Here is a 16,199-nt window from a genome sequence, read left to right on the forward strand (position 1 = left end):
ATGACGCTTCTCTTCATCATCCACACAGTCTCCTCCGCACAGCGCTCCTGCGCAGGTGTACATCTTTGCCCTATCGAGGGCAGAGCAAAATAATGCAATGTGCATGCATCGGGGCTCTTTGACCTCTCCCGGCACCTGCGCACTGCAGTGATTTGCTCTGCCCTCAACAAGGCAGCGAAGTACGCCTGCGCCGGAGTGCGGTGCCGAGGAGACAAGTCATCCACACGAAGCAAGCAGGAGAGCGGCATCGCAAGAAGAAGGGAGGCGCCGGACCAAGAAAAGCGTCACCCATTGGACCAGACCACCCCGCAGGTGAGTGTAATAAAAGTTATTTTTCTTCACTTGCAGGTCGAGTTGGGGGCAGATATACAGCATTATAGAATGCTGTATGTCAGCCCTGAAATGTGATGGCTGTATCTCTTATCGGCCAAACCTGGTGACAGGTTCCCTTTAAATACATTTCAGGAAGCGCGTTCAATGCTTTTTCGTAGTGTTATTTCTCATTATTACACATAACCTAATTTATGGACAAATATGGTTTGTTTTCTCTGCCCGTGTCAATTGTACAGATAGTCACTGACAACTGATGTGAATTTCATGTCAACAGCACCTTCAGAAATATGCTTAGGCTAGGTCAATATTGCGTTAGGGCAATCCGTTTAATGGATCCGTTTGTAAGCAGTAATAACACAATGTAACGGACACATTAACGCACCCATAGACTTGCATTATTGTAACCGATCCTAACGCATGTCAAAATCGGCATGCGTGTGCAATGGTCCGTTAGTTCGTGATGTACCTTCCAACGTGGACTACCACATTTTTGGGTCCAGTACAGCAAACGCACAGTGAACGGAAGCGTTCGTTCTGCATAGAACGCTATTGCAAACGCAGACGGATGCGTAGCCACATGTGTTAACGCGATGGCAAAAATTGAAGACAATTTGGGCTAATTTTTAGCGCATCTGTTTAACGGATCCATTAAATGGATTGCCCTAACGCAATATGGACCTAGCCTTACTTAGAAAATTGGTGACGTGTTCAATACTTATTTCACCAGTATCAGTCACAGTTACTAGTAAGGACATTGTTCTTACTGAATAGTAAATTCTGCTATTCAACAAGGAACATATCCCACATACCTCTGGGACATTTTTATTTAAATATATGTATTTTTGTCTTTAAAAAAATGTACTTTTGACTTAGTTTTTCATCAGTGGCAAAACTCGAAGCTCGTGGGCCCCAATGCAAGAGCTCCAATGGGCTCCCATTTATTACAAGTCTTTAATAGTATTGGTCTTTTCATATCGCCCCAAGGAACTTTTTGGGCCCTTTAGGCTCCAGGACCCAGGTGCAATTGCAACCTCTGCACTTATTGTAGTTAGGCCCCTGGTTTTCATTTTGAATTTTAAACTCTTTCTCTACTACAGCCTCTGTGTATCACGGTACATAGCAAACTGCAGAATGAGCAATCACTGAATCCATCAGTGAGCTTGTCCCATCAGTTTGTAAGCCCTATCTGTCATCTCCTAAATTGTAGAAATTATCTTAAGGCCAGTCTCACACGTCCAGATAATTCCGGTACATGAAAAATCGGTACCGGAATTATCCGTGTCCGTGTGCCGGTGCGTTTCTGTGGCACATCAGTGTGGCACACGTGCGGCACACGTGTGCCGCCGGCGTGCCCACTGGGCACCCCATGCACCATGCATGAGACAGTGCTAAAGTTTAGTGCTGTCCCCTGCATCTGGTGCTGAAGCCGCGATTCATATCTTCCCTGCAGCAGCGTTTGCTGTAGAGAAGATATGAATAATCGTGTTTAAAATAAATATCCATGTGCCCATCGCCCCCTTCCCACCCCCCGCTGTTATTAAAATACTCACCCGGCTCCCTCGCTGGCTGGCGCTGCTTCCTGTCCTGGCTGCACCATCTACTGTATGAGCGGTCACGTGGGGCCGCTCATTTACAGTAATGAATATGCGGCTCCACCCCTATGGGAGGTGGAGCCACATATTCATGATTGTAATGGGCGGCCCCACGTGGCATAAATATCCACATGGATATTTATTTTAAACATGACTATTCATATCTTCTCTACAGCAAACGCTGCTGCAGGGAAGATATGAATCGCGGCTTCAGCACCAGTGGGGGGGGGCAGCGCTTACAGTAGCGCTGTCTCCTGCACGGCACACGGACTGCACACGGACAACATCCGTGTGCGGTACGTGTTTTACACGGACACATTGACTTTAATGGGTCCGTGTAATCCATGCGCTCCCACAAACACTGACATGTCTCCGTGTTTGGCACACGGAGACACGGTCTGCAAAAAATCAATGACATCTGCAAAGATGCATTGATTTCACTGCGTCTACGTGTGTCAGTGGCTCCGGTACGTGAGGAAACTGTCACCTCACGTACCGGAGCCACTGACATGTGAAACCGGCCTAAAACATAGTTCAGGAGAAAAAAAAAAGGGCAAACTCTCATTTTCAGAAGTAGCTTAGCTGATAGCTCATTCTGCAATCTTATGTACTATGATACATAGAGGCAGTAGAAGCCAAGGAGTAGAACATTTTAATGACAACCTATTGTAAAATCTACTTTCTTTAAAGACTCTCCTGCTTTACAGCCTATTGTAAGTAGGGTACTACGGTAGATATACTTACAGGACATAATATAATGCTCATCTAAACGTGAGACAGCATACAGTTGTTTTATTAAATATAATCATACGCCAGACGTCTTAACTGAATCTAGTGAGGCTTATTTAATGCATGCATTTTTTTTCAGTACAATCCTAACCAGAACCCCTCTGATCAGGTTAACACTATGTGCATGTCGATTTTCTGGGAATTATTAGGGTGAGGTCGAGCACTGATTAATTGTCACAATTTTTGGGTTTGGACTCTGGACTGAAAATGTACAAAAGTTTACAATTTGATAAATCTTAATGGGGGTTTCAAAAATGTGAGGATCGTCATCTGGAGGTGGAAATGTCTCTGATCTCAACCACAGATTTTCCATTTCATGGAAAAAATTCTACTACGTGTGGTTTTAAGCATGTAGTAATGAGACAAGATTTCTCACAGGTAACCCTTGCAGTCATTATGGGGTCTATAAGAGGAGGGGGACAGGCAAAAAGTATTGCCAGTGTTGCGGAACAGAGGACTGTAATGGTGTAATCAAGCAAGGAAAGGGGACAGATTTTTATTTTTTTCCATTTCCATGGGACCCTCTTTATACCTGTTTCTTCTTCATTACCTTAAAAAAAAATAGCATGAAAGGGTAACCAAACTTTGAACAGTTTTGTGTAAGAAGTGTATTACCTTGCTTTACGTTGAGAGCAGACAATGTGCTGACGAATGATGACATGATCACGGATTCCTCTTCTGGACAAACAGTCAAATTCTAGAAGTATATTTTCAGGGATTATTATGATCTATTCAGAATTGCAGAGAGTCAATGGCATTAGTGATGAGTGAACGTGCTGAGATAAGGTGTTATCTGAGCATGCTCGGGTGCTAACTGAGTGCCTTCGGCGTGCTTGAAAAATATGTTTGAGTCCCTGCGACTGCATGTCACACGGCTGTTCAACAGCGCAACACATGTGAAAATTGCATGTTTGTTAGGTAATCCCTGCATGTGTTGCAGCCGCGAGGAATGTAGGCACGGGGAATGGAACATATTATTCTAGCACGCCGAAGACACTCGGCTAGCACCCGAGCATGCTCGGATAACAACTCATCCCAGCACGTTCACTCATCACTAAGGCCAGGTTCACATTGCGTCAAGGGCAATGCACTGACGGCATCCGTTACACAGCGGCACTAACGTTAGCGCACCCATTATGTAGCGCATCGCTAACGCATGTCATAATTGGCATGCGTTAGCGATGTGCCGTCATTCTGTGACGGACCCTCGGACACGGTCTGCAGCGTTTCCGGGTCCGTCACCGAAAGCGTAGGTGGAGCATCTGCGCTATCGTGATCACATAACGCGATCTTTAAAAGGCACTAGCGTTGGTGCAGTCCATTTAACGCATGCGTTGAACGGACTGCACCAACGCAATGTGAACCCAGCCAGATTGGCATCTTAGAATTAGGTCTGGTAAATACATTGCATGAGAGGGTATACAAAAAATAGTACATTCATGCACGTCAACCATTTTATATACGAATATATACTGTGTCACTGACCTGTATAATGTCACTGAGAATCAAAGCATCAAATTTTGCCAGATACTGTAGATAATAACGCTGAATGATTGGAAGGTTATTCCTCACAAGCGCCCGGACCTCTTCAATTAAAAACATCAACTCAGCTATATGTCTGGAGGGAAAACATGCAAAAAAGATTATAATTAAGGCGACAAATGTTTGTGCATTACTATTCCCATTGGGGCTCCGTCACACACCCACGTTTCCAGTACGTGTGGTATTTATCCAATTTTTTCATGAATCCCACACATATCCATTATAACCTCTAGTGTTATGCAGATATTCGTGTTTTTACACTGACCGTGTGTTAGTGCAAAACATATGGAGACATGTCCATTTTTTGTCAGCAGCACAGATGACAACGACCAATATAAGTCTATGGGTCCGTGAAAACATGTACAGCATATACAGTGGGGGAAAAAAGTATTTAGTCAGCCACTAAGGCTTCTTTCACACTTCAGTTGTTTGGCGTCAGTCACTACCGACATGGTGACGGATTGACGGATCCGTCACAATTGTTGAGAAAACGGTTCTAACGGATCCGTTTTTTTGACTGATCCGTTACTTGGGGGTTGTCTGGGAAAAGTATCTACTTTTTGGAGCATGCGCAATTGAAAAAACGGATTGGGGCGATGGATCCGCCGAAATGACGGTTGGACGGATCCGTCGCCCATAGGCGGCCATTCTATGGAATGGCGGACACGACGGATCCGTCGCGATCCGCCATTTCGGCGTTGACAAAAAACGTTTCAATGTCCGTCTATGTCCAGAAAACGTCCACCAAATTTCGACGGATCCGTCGCATGGCGGATGGAACGGACGACCATCCGTCACAATTCGTCGCTAATGCAAGTCTATGGGAAAATAACGGATCCGTCAAAAAAAATTGACGGATCCGTTATTTGAGGAAAATGGCGGTTTTGGACTGACGCCAAACAACTGAAGTGTGAAAGAGGCCTAATTCTGCAAGTTCTCCACTTAAAAAGATGAGAGAGGCCTGTAATTGACATCACAGGTAGACCTCAACTATGGGAGACAAAATGAGAAAACAACTACAGAAAATCACCGTGTCTGATTTGGTAAGATTTATTTTGCAAATTATGGTGGAAAATAAGTATTTGGTCATTAACAAAAGTTCATCTCAATATTTTGTTGTATATCCTTTGTTGGCAATGATAGAGGTCAAACGTTTTCTGTAAGTCTTCACAAGGTTGCCACACACTGCAGGTGGTATGTTGGCCCATTCCTCCATGCAGATCTCCTCTAGAGCAGTGATGTTTTGTGCCTGTCACTGGGCAACACGGATGGAAAACACTGATGACACAGATGACACACTGATGTAAAACACTGATGATACACTGACAGAAAACACTGATGACACACTGATGGAAAACACTGATGACACAGATGATACACTGATGATACTGATGGAAAACACTGATGACACACTGATGGAAAACACTGATGTCACAGATGATACACTGATCATGGGCGGACATACCGCCTGTTCCACAGATGCAACCGCACTGGGGCACAGAGTGGGAGGGGGCCCCTGACGAACATGCAAAGCAATGAATGTGAATGACAGCCGGCAGCAGTATTACTGCTAATAGGAGAAGCAGGGGGGGACCGCTCTGCTGCACGCATGTGATGTGACAGTCAAAAGGGCCCCCATCCTCACCTGCTAGCATACATTATGCTGCTGTCCAGCCGGCTGTCAATGGTGCGGTCTGCGGTGAGGTGACGGGTAGCAGACGCTGGACCAGGAAGAGAGGAGGAGGGAGGGGAAGGGCCTCTCAGTCACAGTGACTCACTGCTGCTGTGTGCATGCGCGTGCGCACTCTTCCCAGTGCCTCATTGATCCGCAGGACTATGTCCTTACCCCTTAGGGGGGTGAGGGGAGGAATGAATCATTGGTCTAGGTAGGGGAAGGGCCGGCCCCCCCCGGAATAAATGTATTAAAATGATTGATCCACTATATAGGGGGTGAATGGGGATAGAGATCTACAGAGCGCCCCCTGGTGCATGTCTAAGGTTATATGGAGTGCACAGTGACATTTGTGCATGGTTACCTCTCAGCCAATCACACACTGCCTTAGGCCGGTTTCACACGTCAGTGGCTCCTGTACGTGAGGTGACAGTTTCCTCACGTACCGGAGACACTGACTCACGTAGACACATTGAAATCAATGTGTCTCTGCACATGTCAGCGTGTTTTCACGGACCGTGTGTCCGTGTGCAAAACACGGAGACATGTCAGTGTTCGTGGGAGCGCACGGATTACACGGACCCATTAAAGTCAATGGGTCCATGTAAAACACGTACCGCACACGGACGCTGTCCGCTTGCAGTCCGTGTGCCGTGCAGGAGACAGCGCTACAGTAAGCGCTGTGCCCCCCACGTGGTGCTGAAGCCACCATTCCTATCTTCTCTCCAGCAGCGTTCGCTGGAAAGAAGATATGAAAAATCCTTTTTTTTTTTTTTTTCGTGTTTTAAATAAAAATCCCTGTCCCCACCCCCCTCCCACCCCCTGTGCGCCCGCCCGCTGGTAATAAAATACTCACCCGGCTCCCTCGCAGCGTCCTGTCCTCGCCGCAGCTTCTCCTGTATGAGCGGTCACCTGGTGCCGCCCATTACTGTCATGAATATGCGGCTCCACCTCCCATAGGGGTTTATTTGGCCCAGAGGCTCCGGGGGCCCCTGGCCAGATTGCGGCAGGCAGAGAGCAATCCCTGCAGCCTGCAAGAGAAAATGGCAGCAGAGCTATATATATATAGCCACACATGTGTGTGTGTATATATGTGTATGTGTATATATATATATATATATATATATATATATATATATATATATATATATATAGCTTTGTCACCTTAGAAGGAAGGGGCCCAGGCACATTTCCAGCACAGGGGCCCCAAGCTGTCTGTGTCCGCCCCTGACACTGATGGAAAACACTGATGATGACACCACTGCCGATACACTGATGGAAAACACTGATGACATAGATGAACTGATGGAAAACACTGATGACGCAGATGATACACTGATGATACACTGATGGAAAACACTGATGACATAGATACACTGATGGAAAACACTGATGACATAGATGCACTGATGGAAAACACTGATGACATAGATGCACTGATGGAAAACACTGATGACACAGATGATACACTGATGATACACTGATGGAAAGCACTGATGACACACTGATGGAAAACACTGATGACACAGATACACTGATTGAAAACACTGATGACACACTGATGGAAAACACTGATGACAGATACACAGATGGAAAACACTGATGACACACTGATGGAACACACTGATGACACACTGATGGAACACACTGATGACATAGAAACACTGATGGAAAACACTGATGACATAGAAACACTGATGAAACAGTGATGGAAAACAATGATGACACAGATACACTGATGGAAAACACTGATGAAACAATGATGGAAAACACTGATGATGCAGTGATGGAAAACACTGATGACAGATACACCGATGGTAAACACTGATGACTCACTGATGGAACACACTGATGACACAGATACACTGATGGAAAATACTAATGAAACAATGATGGAAAACAATGATGACACACTGATGCAAAACACTGATGACACCGATGCCGGTTTTTCATGTGTTTTATATGGACGTGTGAAGGAGGCCTAAGTTTAAAGGTACCTTCACACTGAACAATTTAACAACGATATCGCTAGCGATCCGTGACGTTGCAGCGTCCTGGATAGCGATATTGTTGTGTTTGACACGCAGCAGCGATCTTGATCCTGCTGTGACATCGTTGGTCTGAGCAGAAAGGCCAGAACTTTATTTTGTCGCTGGATCTCCCGAAGACATCGCTGAATCAGCGTGTGTGACACCGATTCAGCGATGTCTTCACTAGTAACCAGGGTAAACATCGGGTTACTAAGCGCAGGGCCGTGTTTAGTAACCCGATATTTACCCTGGTTACCAGTGTAAATGTAAAAAAAAACAAACACTACATACTTACATGACCGCGTATCGCCAAAACAGGGTCTTTCCCGTACTCAATCTTCCTGACCCCCACCCCATCCCCAGGGGGCCATTCTCCCCTTCTCCTGTAAATTTAAATTAAACACCAACACGTAAATTTCTTTGGATAATTTTGGCCACAGCGGCCATTTTATTAAACAAACAATAACATAAATAACAACATATATACCATATGTAAAAACCTGGAGGGGAGGGTTCTTGGGGGTAAGAAATCTGGCTCAAAAATAGGCATAAAGCCACCACCAACTTTAAAACCAAACACTTCTTTACCCTCAGCCGTGACCACCAGCTCAAGGGCACCATGTAACCCATTTCGGGCAAACCAAAACCCCAAAGCTCCCGAGGTAAATTCCCCGTCCAGAGCCCGTAAACAAAAGCCAGATCAACCCCGTAAAAACGTCATCACCACCTCCAAGAACCCCACCCCCCGCCAAAACTGCCACTGTGACAATGATAACGAAAACTCCCCTCTGGCAATAACTGATTAAAAAAAAAAACCGAGATGAGAAAAAACCCAACTCCCCGGCTACCCCTCCATCAAACTGTTCACTTAAACTAATCCACAATAAAGGGAGGGAGGGTGGGCTTCTCTCCTGATGATTCACCTCACAAGTGATCCTTCCCGCACTTCTCCAGCCCCTGCCTCCTTTCCCCACTAGGTCCACCCCTTATTCAAAAATTTCCACCAATCACCTATAAGATCCCTTTTTTTATTCAAAACTCTAAAACTCCCTTCTTGGCAACGCAGTCATGTGGGGGCTTTCATCCAGCTGCGCCCATTACAGCCCCCCTTCTTGACCGCGTATCGCCAAAACAGGGTCTTTCCCGTACTCAATCTTCCTGACCCCCACCCCATCCCCAGGGGGCCATTCTCCCCTTCTCCTGTAAATTTAAATTAAACACCAACACGTAAATTTCTTTGGATAATTTTGGCCACAGCGGCCATTTTATTAAACAAACAATAACATAAATAACAACATATATACCATATGTAAAAACCTGGAGGGGAGGGTTCTTGGGGGTAAGAAATCTGGCTCAAAAATAGGCATAAAGCCACCACCAACTTTAAAACCAAACACTTCTTTACCCTCAGCCGTGACCACCAGCTCAAGGGCACCATGTAACCCATTTCGGGCAAACCAAAACCCCAAAGCTCCCGAGGTAAATTCCCCGTCCAGAGCCCGTAAACAAAAGCCAGATCAACCCCGTAAAAACGTCATCACCACCTCCAAGAACCCCACCCCCCGCCACACACGAACAGCCCTGACCACCTCAGGCTCGTGAGTGCCCCACCGCCACCAAAGCTCTCTCGACTCCTTCCTGTAGCCCGAGTGCCCATAAATCCATACCAACATCATTAAGATGCACTCCATCATCCCTCCAATAATTGCCAATCCCATCCTCCAGCTCCAAATGTCTAACGGCAATACCCCCGTTCCGAGACACAAATCCTGCCACCGCCCTATTCAGCTTCACCCGGGCTCTATTGATCCCTCTATGGGACCGTACATCACGCCACTTCCGCCTTGGTACAATGTCCGACCACACCGTCACAACACCCGGGAAAGATACCCACAACCGTAAAAAATCAAAACGAATGTCTCTGATCAACTCCCTCACTGGCCTAACTCCCAAATCATTTCCTCCAAGGTGAACCACCAAAATGTCCGGGGGTCGATCCAATCTAGCGGCGTTGGCAACTGCCGGCAACAAACTCCGCCATAACATACCCCGGAATCCCAACCATCTAATAACCACCGAATCCCTTACAAAGCCTAATTGCCTACCATTTCGCCTGACATCCGCACGAAGCGCACCCCAATGAACAAATGAATGTCCGATAATCCATGCCAGGAGGGAGGTTCGACCTGAAAAAACACAACAATGATTAACACCATAACAAGGCTCTCTCCCCCACAGACCTAATTCCTAATATAAGACAGATATCGATCCGAACTCCATCTGCCTATTCTTTTGATAACATCAACGCCTAGGCCCAGACCATCCGCCTCGGACGCAGCACCAATTCGAAATGAATGCGACCCGAAATTCTTCGGGTCAACACCCAACGATCCCAAACCCCTCTTCAACAGCGCCGTAAATTGGTAGCGCGACAAAAATTCCCCGTTCTGATGTCGTAACAAAGGGCCTGCCCTCAGTGCCGACAGACGCCAATAAGATTCCAAACAGTGCTGCGGGCACATCCCGCTACCGTCAACTCTCCCCAGCACCACTCGCCTACCCCTACCAAGCTGATCAGTCTTAGAACGCCTGATCCAAAATACAATACCTCCTGCCCAAAAGTCAACATCTTCCGCTAACAGACCACCCACCTTATTTTTATTTGGGGACACCAGCTCCCCCAGGCGCAAAGCGCCAAAGAACGCTAAAGAGAAGGCTAACCTAAACAATACAACCTCAAACTGCGAACTACAAATACCGCCCAAAGCCTCCCCAAGCCGTTCCAGCATACCAAAAGAAATCGGCCTACGCTTATCAAAAGACACATTGCCCTTCCGAAAACCCTTCAAAGCCTGCCTTATCAAAAAATCTTTTGTCAGATCAGCTGAACCTTGCCACCGAAAACCAAAGGCCAGACCCGCAACAACTTTGTTTAACCTCGAAACGGACCATCCCCATTCGGCCGCCTTACCCATCAAAGCCAGCAGAGCCATAATCTTATCGCCGTCGGATTCCACTGGGCCGCATTGGACCAACCAACCTTCCCACATCTCCCACGCCGCTGCATAATCCGACCATGTCCTGCTCGACAGTGAGGCCTGTATCAAGCGACCTCCCCTTCCGCAACAATCTGCCACAGATGCGAAGGACATCCCGCTCCTGTAGGTTCCGAATCTGGCGCCAGTTCCCGGAATCGGTCCCACTGAAAACGAGATAAAGCATCAGCTATATTGTTTTGGACACCTGGTACATGCACCGCCGAAATCCACGAATTCAATTCCAAACACCTCAACACCAATTCCCTAACCAACCTAATCACGGGGGGAGAAGAGGAAGATAAACTGTTGATAACTGACACGACACTCAAGTTATCACAATGGAATCGTACCCGACGATCCTTAAAATTCTCGCCCCAAATAAACGCTGCCACTACAATTGGGAACAACTCCAACAATGCCAAATTTTTGGTTAGCCCGTTTTGCCGCCATTCTTCCGGCCACACTCCGACACTCCATTTGCCTGCACAGTAGGCGCCATAACCGGCTCCCCCTGCTGCGTCCGTATAAATTTCACAATCAAAGGCGTTCAAATCCTCCTGCTGAATCAATGATCTGCCATTATAATTTTCCAAGAAACGCTGCCAAACCAACAGATCGTCCTTGTGCTCCCGGCTCAAACGTATGAAATGATGAGCTGCACGGACTCCCGCCGTAGCTCTGGACAACCTTCGGCAAAAAATCCGGCCCATAGGCATGATCCGGCACGCAAAATTTAAGCGCCCTAGCAACGACTGTAACTCCTTCAACGTCACTTTCCTCAATTTTCCGATTCTGGACACCTCCTGCTTCAGCAACAACAATTTGTCGTCGGGCAACCTGCATTCCATCTTTCTAGAATCGATAAGAATCCCGAGAAAACTTAAGACCGTACAGGGACCCTCTGTTTTCTCCTGCGCCAAAGGGACCCCGAAATGCCCGGACACCCATTCCATGGTGGCCAATAAATTACCGCAAACCGCAGAGTCCGGGGGGCCCACAAACATGAAGTCATCCAAATAATGAATGACCGAAGCAACATCAGAAACGTCTCTAACAACCCATTCCAAAAAAGTACTGAAAGTTTCAAACAACGAGCAAGAAATGGAACAGCCCATCGGCAAACACCTGTCTAAATAAAATTCTCCATTCCAAAAACAACCTAGTAACGGAATGCTCTCCGGATGTACCGGCAGAAGCCGAAAGGCAGACTCGATGTCTGTCTTCGCCATCAAGGCCCCCGCTCCGTACATACGAACCCATTGCACTGCCGCATCGAACGACGTGTATACAACCGAGCATAATTCCTCCGCAATGCCATCGTTAACAGAACAACCTTTTGGGTACGATAGGTGCTGGATTAAACGAAACTTATTTGGCTCCTTCTTGGGCACCACCCCCAATGGAGAAACGATCACCCCTTCCATAGGCAGCGAACTAAACGGGCCCGCCATTCTTCCTAACTCCACCTCTTTTGCTAACTTACTTGAAACAACATCCGCATGTAAACTTGCTGACCTCAGATTTTTTGTAGAAAAGGGGACCGTATGATTCGGGTGAGGAATCCTAAAACCTTCAGCAAAACCGTCCCTAATCACCACCGCCTTCAACCGGTCCGGATATCTACTTAGATAAGGGGCCATCTTTTGAAGCCTCACCGGCGTCACCCCCATGACCGCTACCCCCTGCTGGCTTGCCCCTTGCTTTTCTGAAACATTTTGAAGCCCCGTGTGAAGCTCCGCTACAATGGGAACACACGTGCTTAAACCTGCAGGTATTGCCATACTTGCACTGGCCGTCATTGAACTGCCAGCACGTTCCCGTTTTTTCCTTCGCCCCTTGATACCCCTGTCCTCCTCCTCCCCCTTGTCCTGATTGCTGACTACTACTCCCCGCGCCCCCTTGAAAGGACTGCCCGTACCTCACAGGGGCCATCACCTTCAGCCACAATCCAATGTCCTTATGCTCCCATTTTATCTCAGGCCTAACCGCCTTCCGCTGCCTGAATTGTTCATCGTAACGCTGCCAAGCCTGGCCCCCATACGTACGATGTGCCTCACCAATAGAATCAAAGTAACAGAAAAGACCCGAGCAATTTTCCGGGAATTTTTCTCCTATCACACTGGCCAAGATAGCAAAAGCCTGTTGCCAATTAACAAACGTTTGCGGAATCAGGCGCCAACGCCTTTTTTCCTCCTCTTCCTTTTTGCTATCATCTTTTTTCCCTTTGTCCAGATTAAATTTTTCCAAAGGGAGGAGGGAGAAAATCTCAACAAATTCATCCTTCCAGATCTTCTCCTTCACCTCCTTCTTTAAATGGGCACCGAGGGGACCCTCAAAGCACACAAAGACCTCCCCTTTTGCCCGATCATCCAACTTTATCTCATCCTTCTTACCCGTCTCCGTTTGAACCGACACTGACACCCCAGCTGCCTGGGCCGACGCGGCCGCCCCAGACCTCACTAATTCACCGGAGCCCCCTCCCCCGGCTGTACTAACAGGATCCACCAACCAAGCCCCAGCAGGTGACCCTCCCATATTACTTGCTGGCCCCGCGTCCAATCGCCTCAAAATATGCGACATACCTGCCAAAAGCTCTCTAACGCCAGGAAGCCCAGAACCAGCGTCCCCTACCCCCTCCACTAACCCCACCGTACCCGGCACCGAAATAGGAATAGACATGTACTCACGAGGCTGCGCAGGTGCTGTGTCCCCACCAGCCGTGTCTCCGGAATCCCGCTGTTCGCCATCTTCTGGATGTTCGCTCTCAGATCCGGGGTCGTCGCTGCCGCTGAATTGCCCCAGGCCCGCGCCCCTGGCCTCCACGTCACCAGGGGGGACCGAGACTGGCGATACACTCCTGTCGCTGGACCTCCTGGCGGATCTTGACCTGACGGCTGTTTGCAATCCACCTCGGCCTCCTGGCCTACTTGCCCGACCGACACCTGCCCCACGACCAACGCGTCCCGGGCCCAGCTGAACCACCGATGCCAGCCTGCCCGTCGCCCTACTCTGTCGTCTCGTGCCGCTGCCAGGCCCACCTAGGGGAGGTGAGCCCGCCGCTGTCACCGCTGCTCCATAGCTCCCCCTCACTGCTGCCGTCGCTGGACTCCTGACTCCTCCTGTTGTCGCCGCCGCTGACTGTGCTGTAAGTCTGCTGTTCCTGGCGCCGCTGGGGGGCGCCGCACTTCCCCTCGATCCCGGACTAGGCCGCACTACCTGTGCGGCCCTCACCGCTGACGTCGCTGTGCTCCCTTCTCCTCCTGACTCTGCCGCCGCTGCCCGCGCTGTGCTCCGGCTGCTTCTGGCACCGCTAGAGGGCGCCGCACCGCCGCTCGCTCCCGGACTAGGCCGCACTTCCGTTGCGGCCCTGGCTTCCGCTGCGGCCCTGGCATCGGGCCGTGCCTGGCTGGTCGCCGCTCCACGTCGCCGCCTCGCGCCGGCAGAGCCGCCGGGTGGATTCCTGCCGGAGGGGGGGACGGGCAGGATGGTCGCGCCGCGTCCCGCAGCCCCCGCAGGGTCCCCGGAGGGGCTCCGCGGCCTGCGCCTGCCGCGCGGTGACATGTCGGGGGACAATCTTTCTGGGGGCCGGGTTCTCCTGGTCCTGCTGCCCCGGCTCCCGCAGTCGCCCAGCAGCCTGGTGAGCTGCTCTTCCAGCCATCCATCGCTCCTGGACCTGGATTCCCTGCGCAGCTGCTCCACGAGGCTGTCTATGGAGGCCATGGTGAGTAGCTGCACACTTCTTCTCTCCTGATGATTCACCTCACAAGTGATCCTTCCCGCACTTCTCCAGCCCCTGCCTCCTTTCCCCACTAGGTCCACCCCTTATTCAAAAATTTCCACCAATCACCTATAAGATCCCTTTTTTTATTCAAAACTCTAAAACTCCCTTCTTGGCAACGCAGTCATGTGGGGGCTTTCATCCAGCTGCGCCCATTACAGCCCCCCTTCTTTCCGGTGTCTGTCGCGTCCCTCGGCGTTCTGCTTCCCTGCACTGTGTCAGCGCCGGCCGGCCGTAAAGCACAGCGGTGACGTCACTGCTCTGCTTTACGGCTAGCCGGCGTTCACAGTGCAGGGAAGCAGAGCGCCGGGGGACAGACACCGGAATGTAATTATGTAGTGTTTGTTGTTTTTTTTTACATTTACACTGGTAACCAGGGTAAACATCGGGTTACTAAGCGTGGCCCTGCGCTTAGTAACCCGATGTTTACCCTGGTTACCAGGGGACTTCGCATAGTTGGTCGCTTGAGAGCTGTCTGTGTAACAGCTCTCCAGCGACCACACAGTGACGCTGCAGCGATCGGCATCGTTGTCTTGATCGCTGCAGCGTCGCTAAATGTGACAGTACCTTAAGGATTTAAAAACATGTAGGCAAAAAAGATTAATCTGATCGTTTTGAACTTAAGGTCTGGCAAACAATGATACAGAAACAAAATCAAGGTTTCAAACAACATGAATAATATTCACTTGATAGTCTATTGTTACTGGCCCCTATTTTTTTTCATGATGGGAATGTTCGCTCTTCCTTAGACTTTGGATCAATCTTTATTATTTCTTTGACACAGTGATATTTGCCAAACTCTACAAAATTCCCGAACTAACCCTCCTTCTTAAACACTTCATTTCGGATATGGTGTATTTGGCAATTGCTCATGACCCCGCTTCTTATCAGAACCTCTTTGACAGAAAATGAATCACCTGATAAATACCATAAAATGAGAGGTTTGGGCTTATCTTACACATCTACGTAGTCTTCTGGTGTCTTGGTTTTGGTGACGTTCTCAGCATGACGTACTAGCCAGTTAATCTCATCACGACACAAGGATAAAGCCATAAATGCGAACAAAGCCTGAAAGACATAATCTAATTTTATCAGAAGTTATAAATGATATTTTTTATAGTGTTTATAGTTTACAAGCTGAAGAGCCCGGCATTGCACGGGCATAGTAACTAACTGTACTGTAATTATAATGATAGTTGATGTCTGAGTGGTAGCAAAAGGCAAAGTATTTCAAATTTCCAACTTTTTCCTGTGTCCTGGTGGAAGCAGTTGCGATTCTCATGTCTGTAAGTCTTGCTTCTCTCTGCTGAGACGTTTCAGGGCTCTTTGAGGAAGCAGCTTTTGTTCTCATGTCTGCTAATGGGCGTTGTGGAGTGGGCGTGGCTTGATACATACATACACACACACATACCTACACTCAGCTTT

The 16,199-nt window shown here is 48.4% G+C and overlaps 1 protein-coding gene across 1 annotated transcript in view; it reads right to left on the reverse strand.

Moving 5' to 3' along the window:
• NCKAP1L (NCK associated protein 1 like) overlaps positions 1 to 16,199 on the reverse strand; it is a 397,914-nt gene that overhangs the window by 302,791 nt on the left and 78,924 nt on the right. The window contains exons 12-14 of the mRNA XM_069758709.1: positions 15,733 to 15,842; positions 4,200 to 4,332; positions 3,330 to 3,411 (exon numbers count right to left, since the gene is read on the reverse strand). Of these exons, the coding sequence (XP_069614810.1) occupies positions 3,330 to 3,411; positions 4,200 to 4,332; positions 15,733 to 15,842 (325 nt within the window). The remainder of the gene's footprint in view (positions 1 to 3,329; positions 3,412 to 4,199; positions 4,333 to 15,732; positions 15,843 to 16,199) is intronic.

The sequence above is a fragment of the Ranitomeya imitator genome, chromosome 3, assembly GCF_032444005.1.
Source record: "Ranitomeya imitator isolate aRanImi1 chromosome 3, aRanImi1.pri, whole genome shotgun sequence".
In the NCBI taxonomy this organism is placed as follows: domain Eukaryota; kingdom Metazoa; phylum Chordata; class Amphibia; order Anura; family Dendrobatidae; genus Ranitomeya; species Ranitomeya imitator.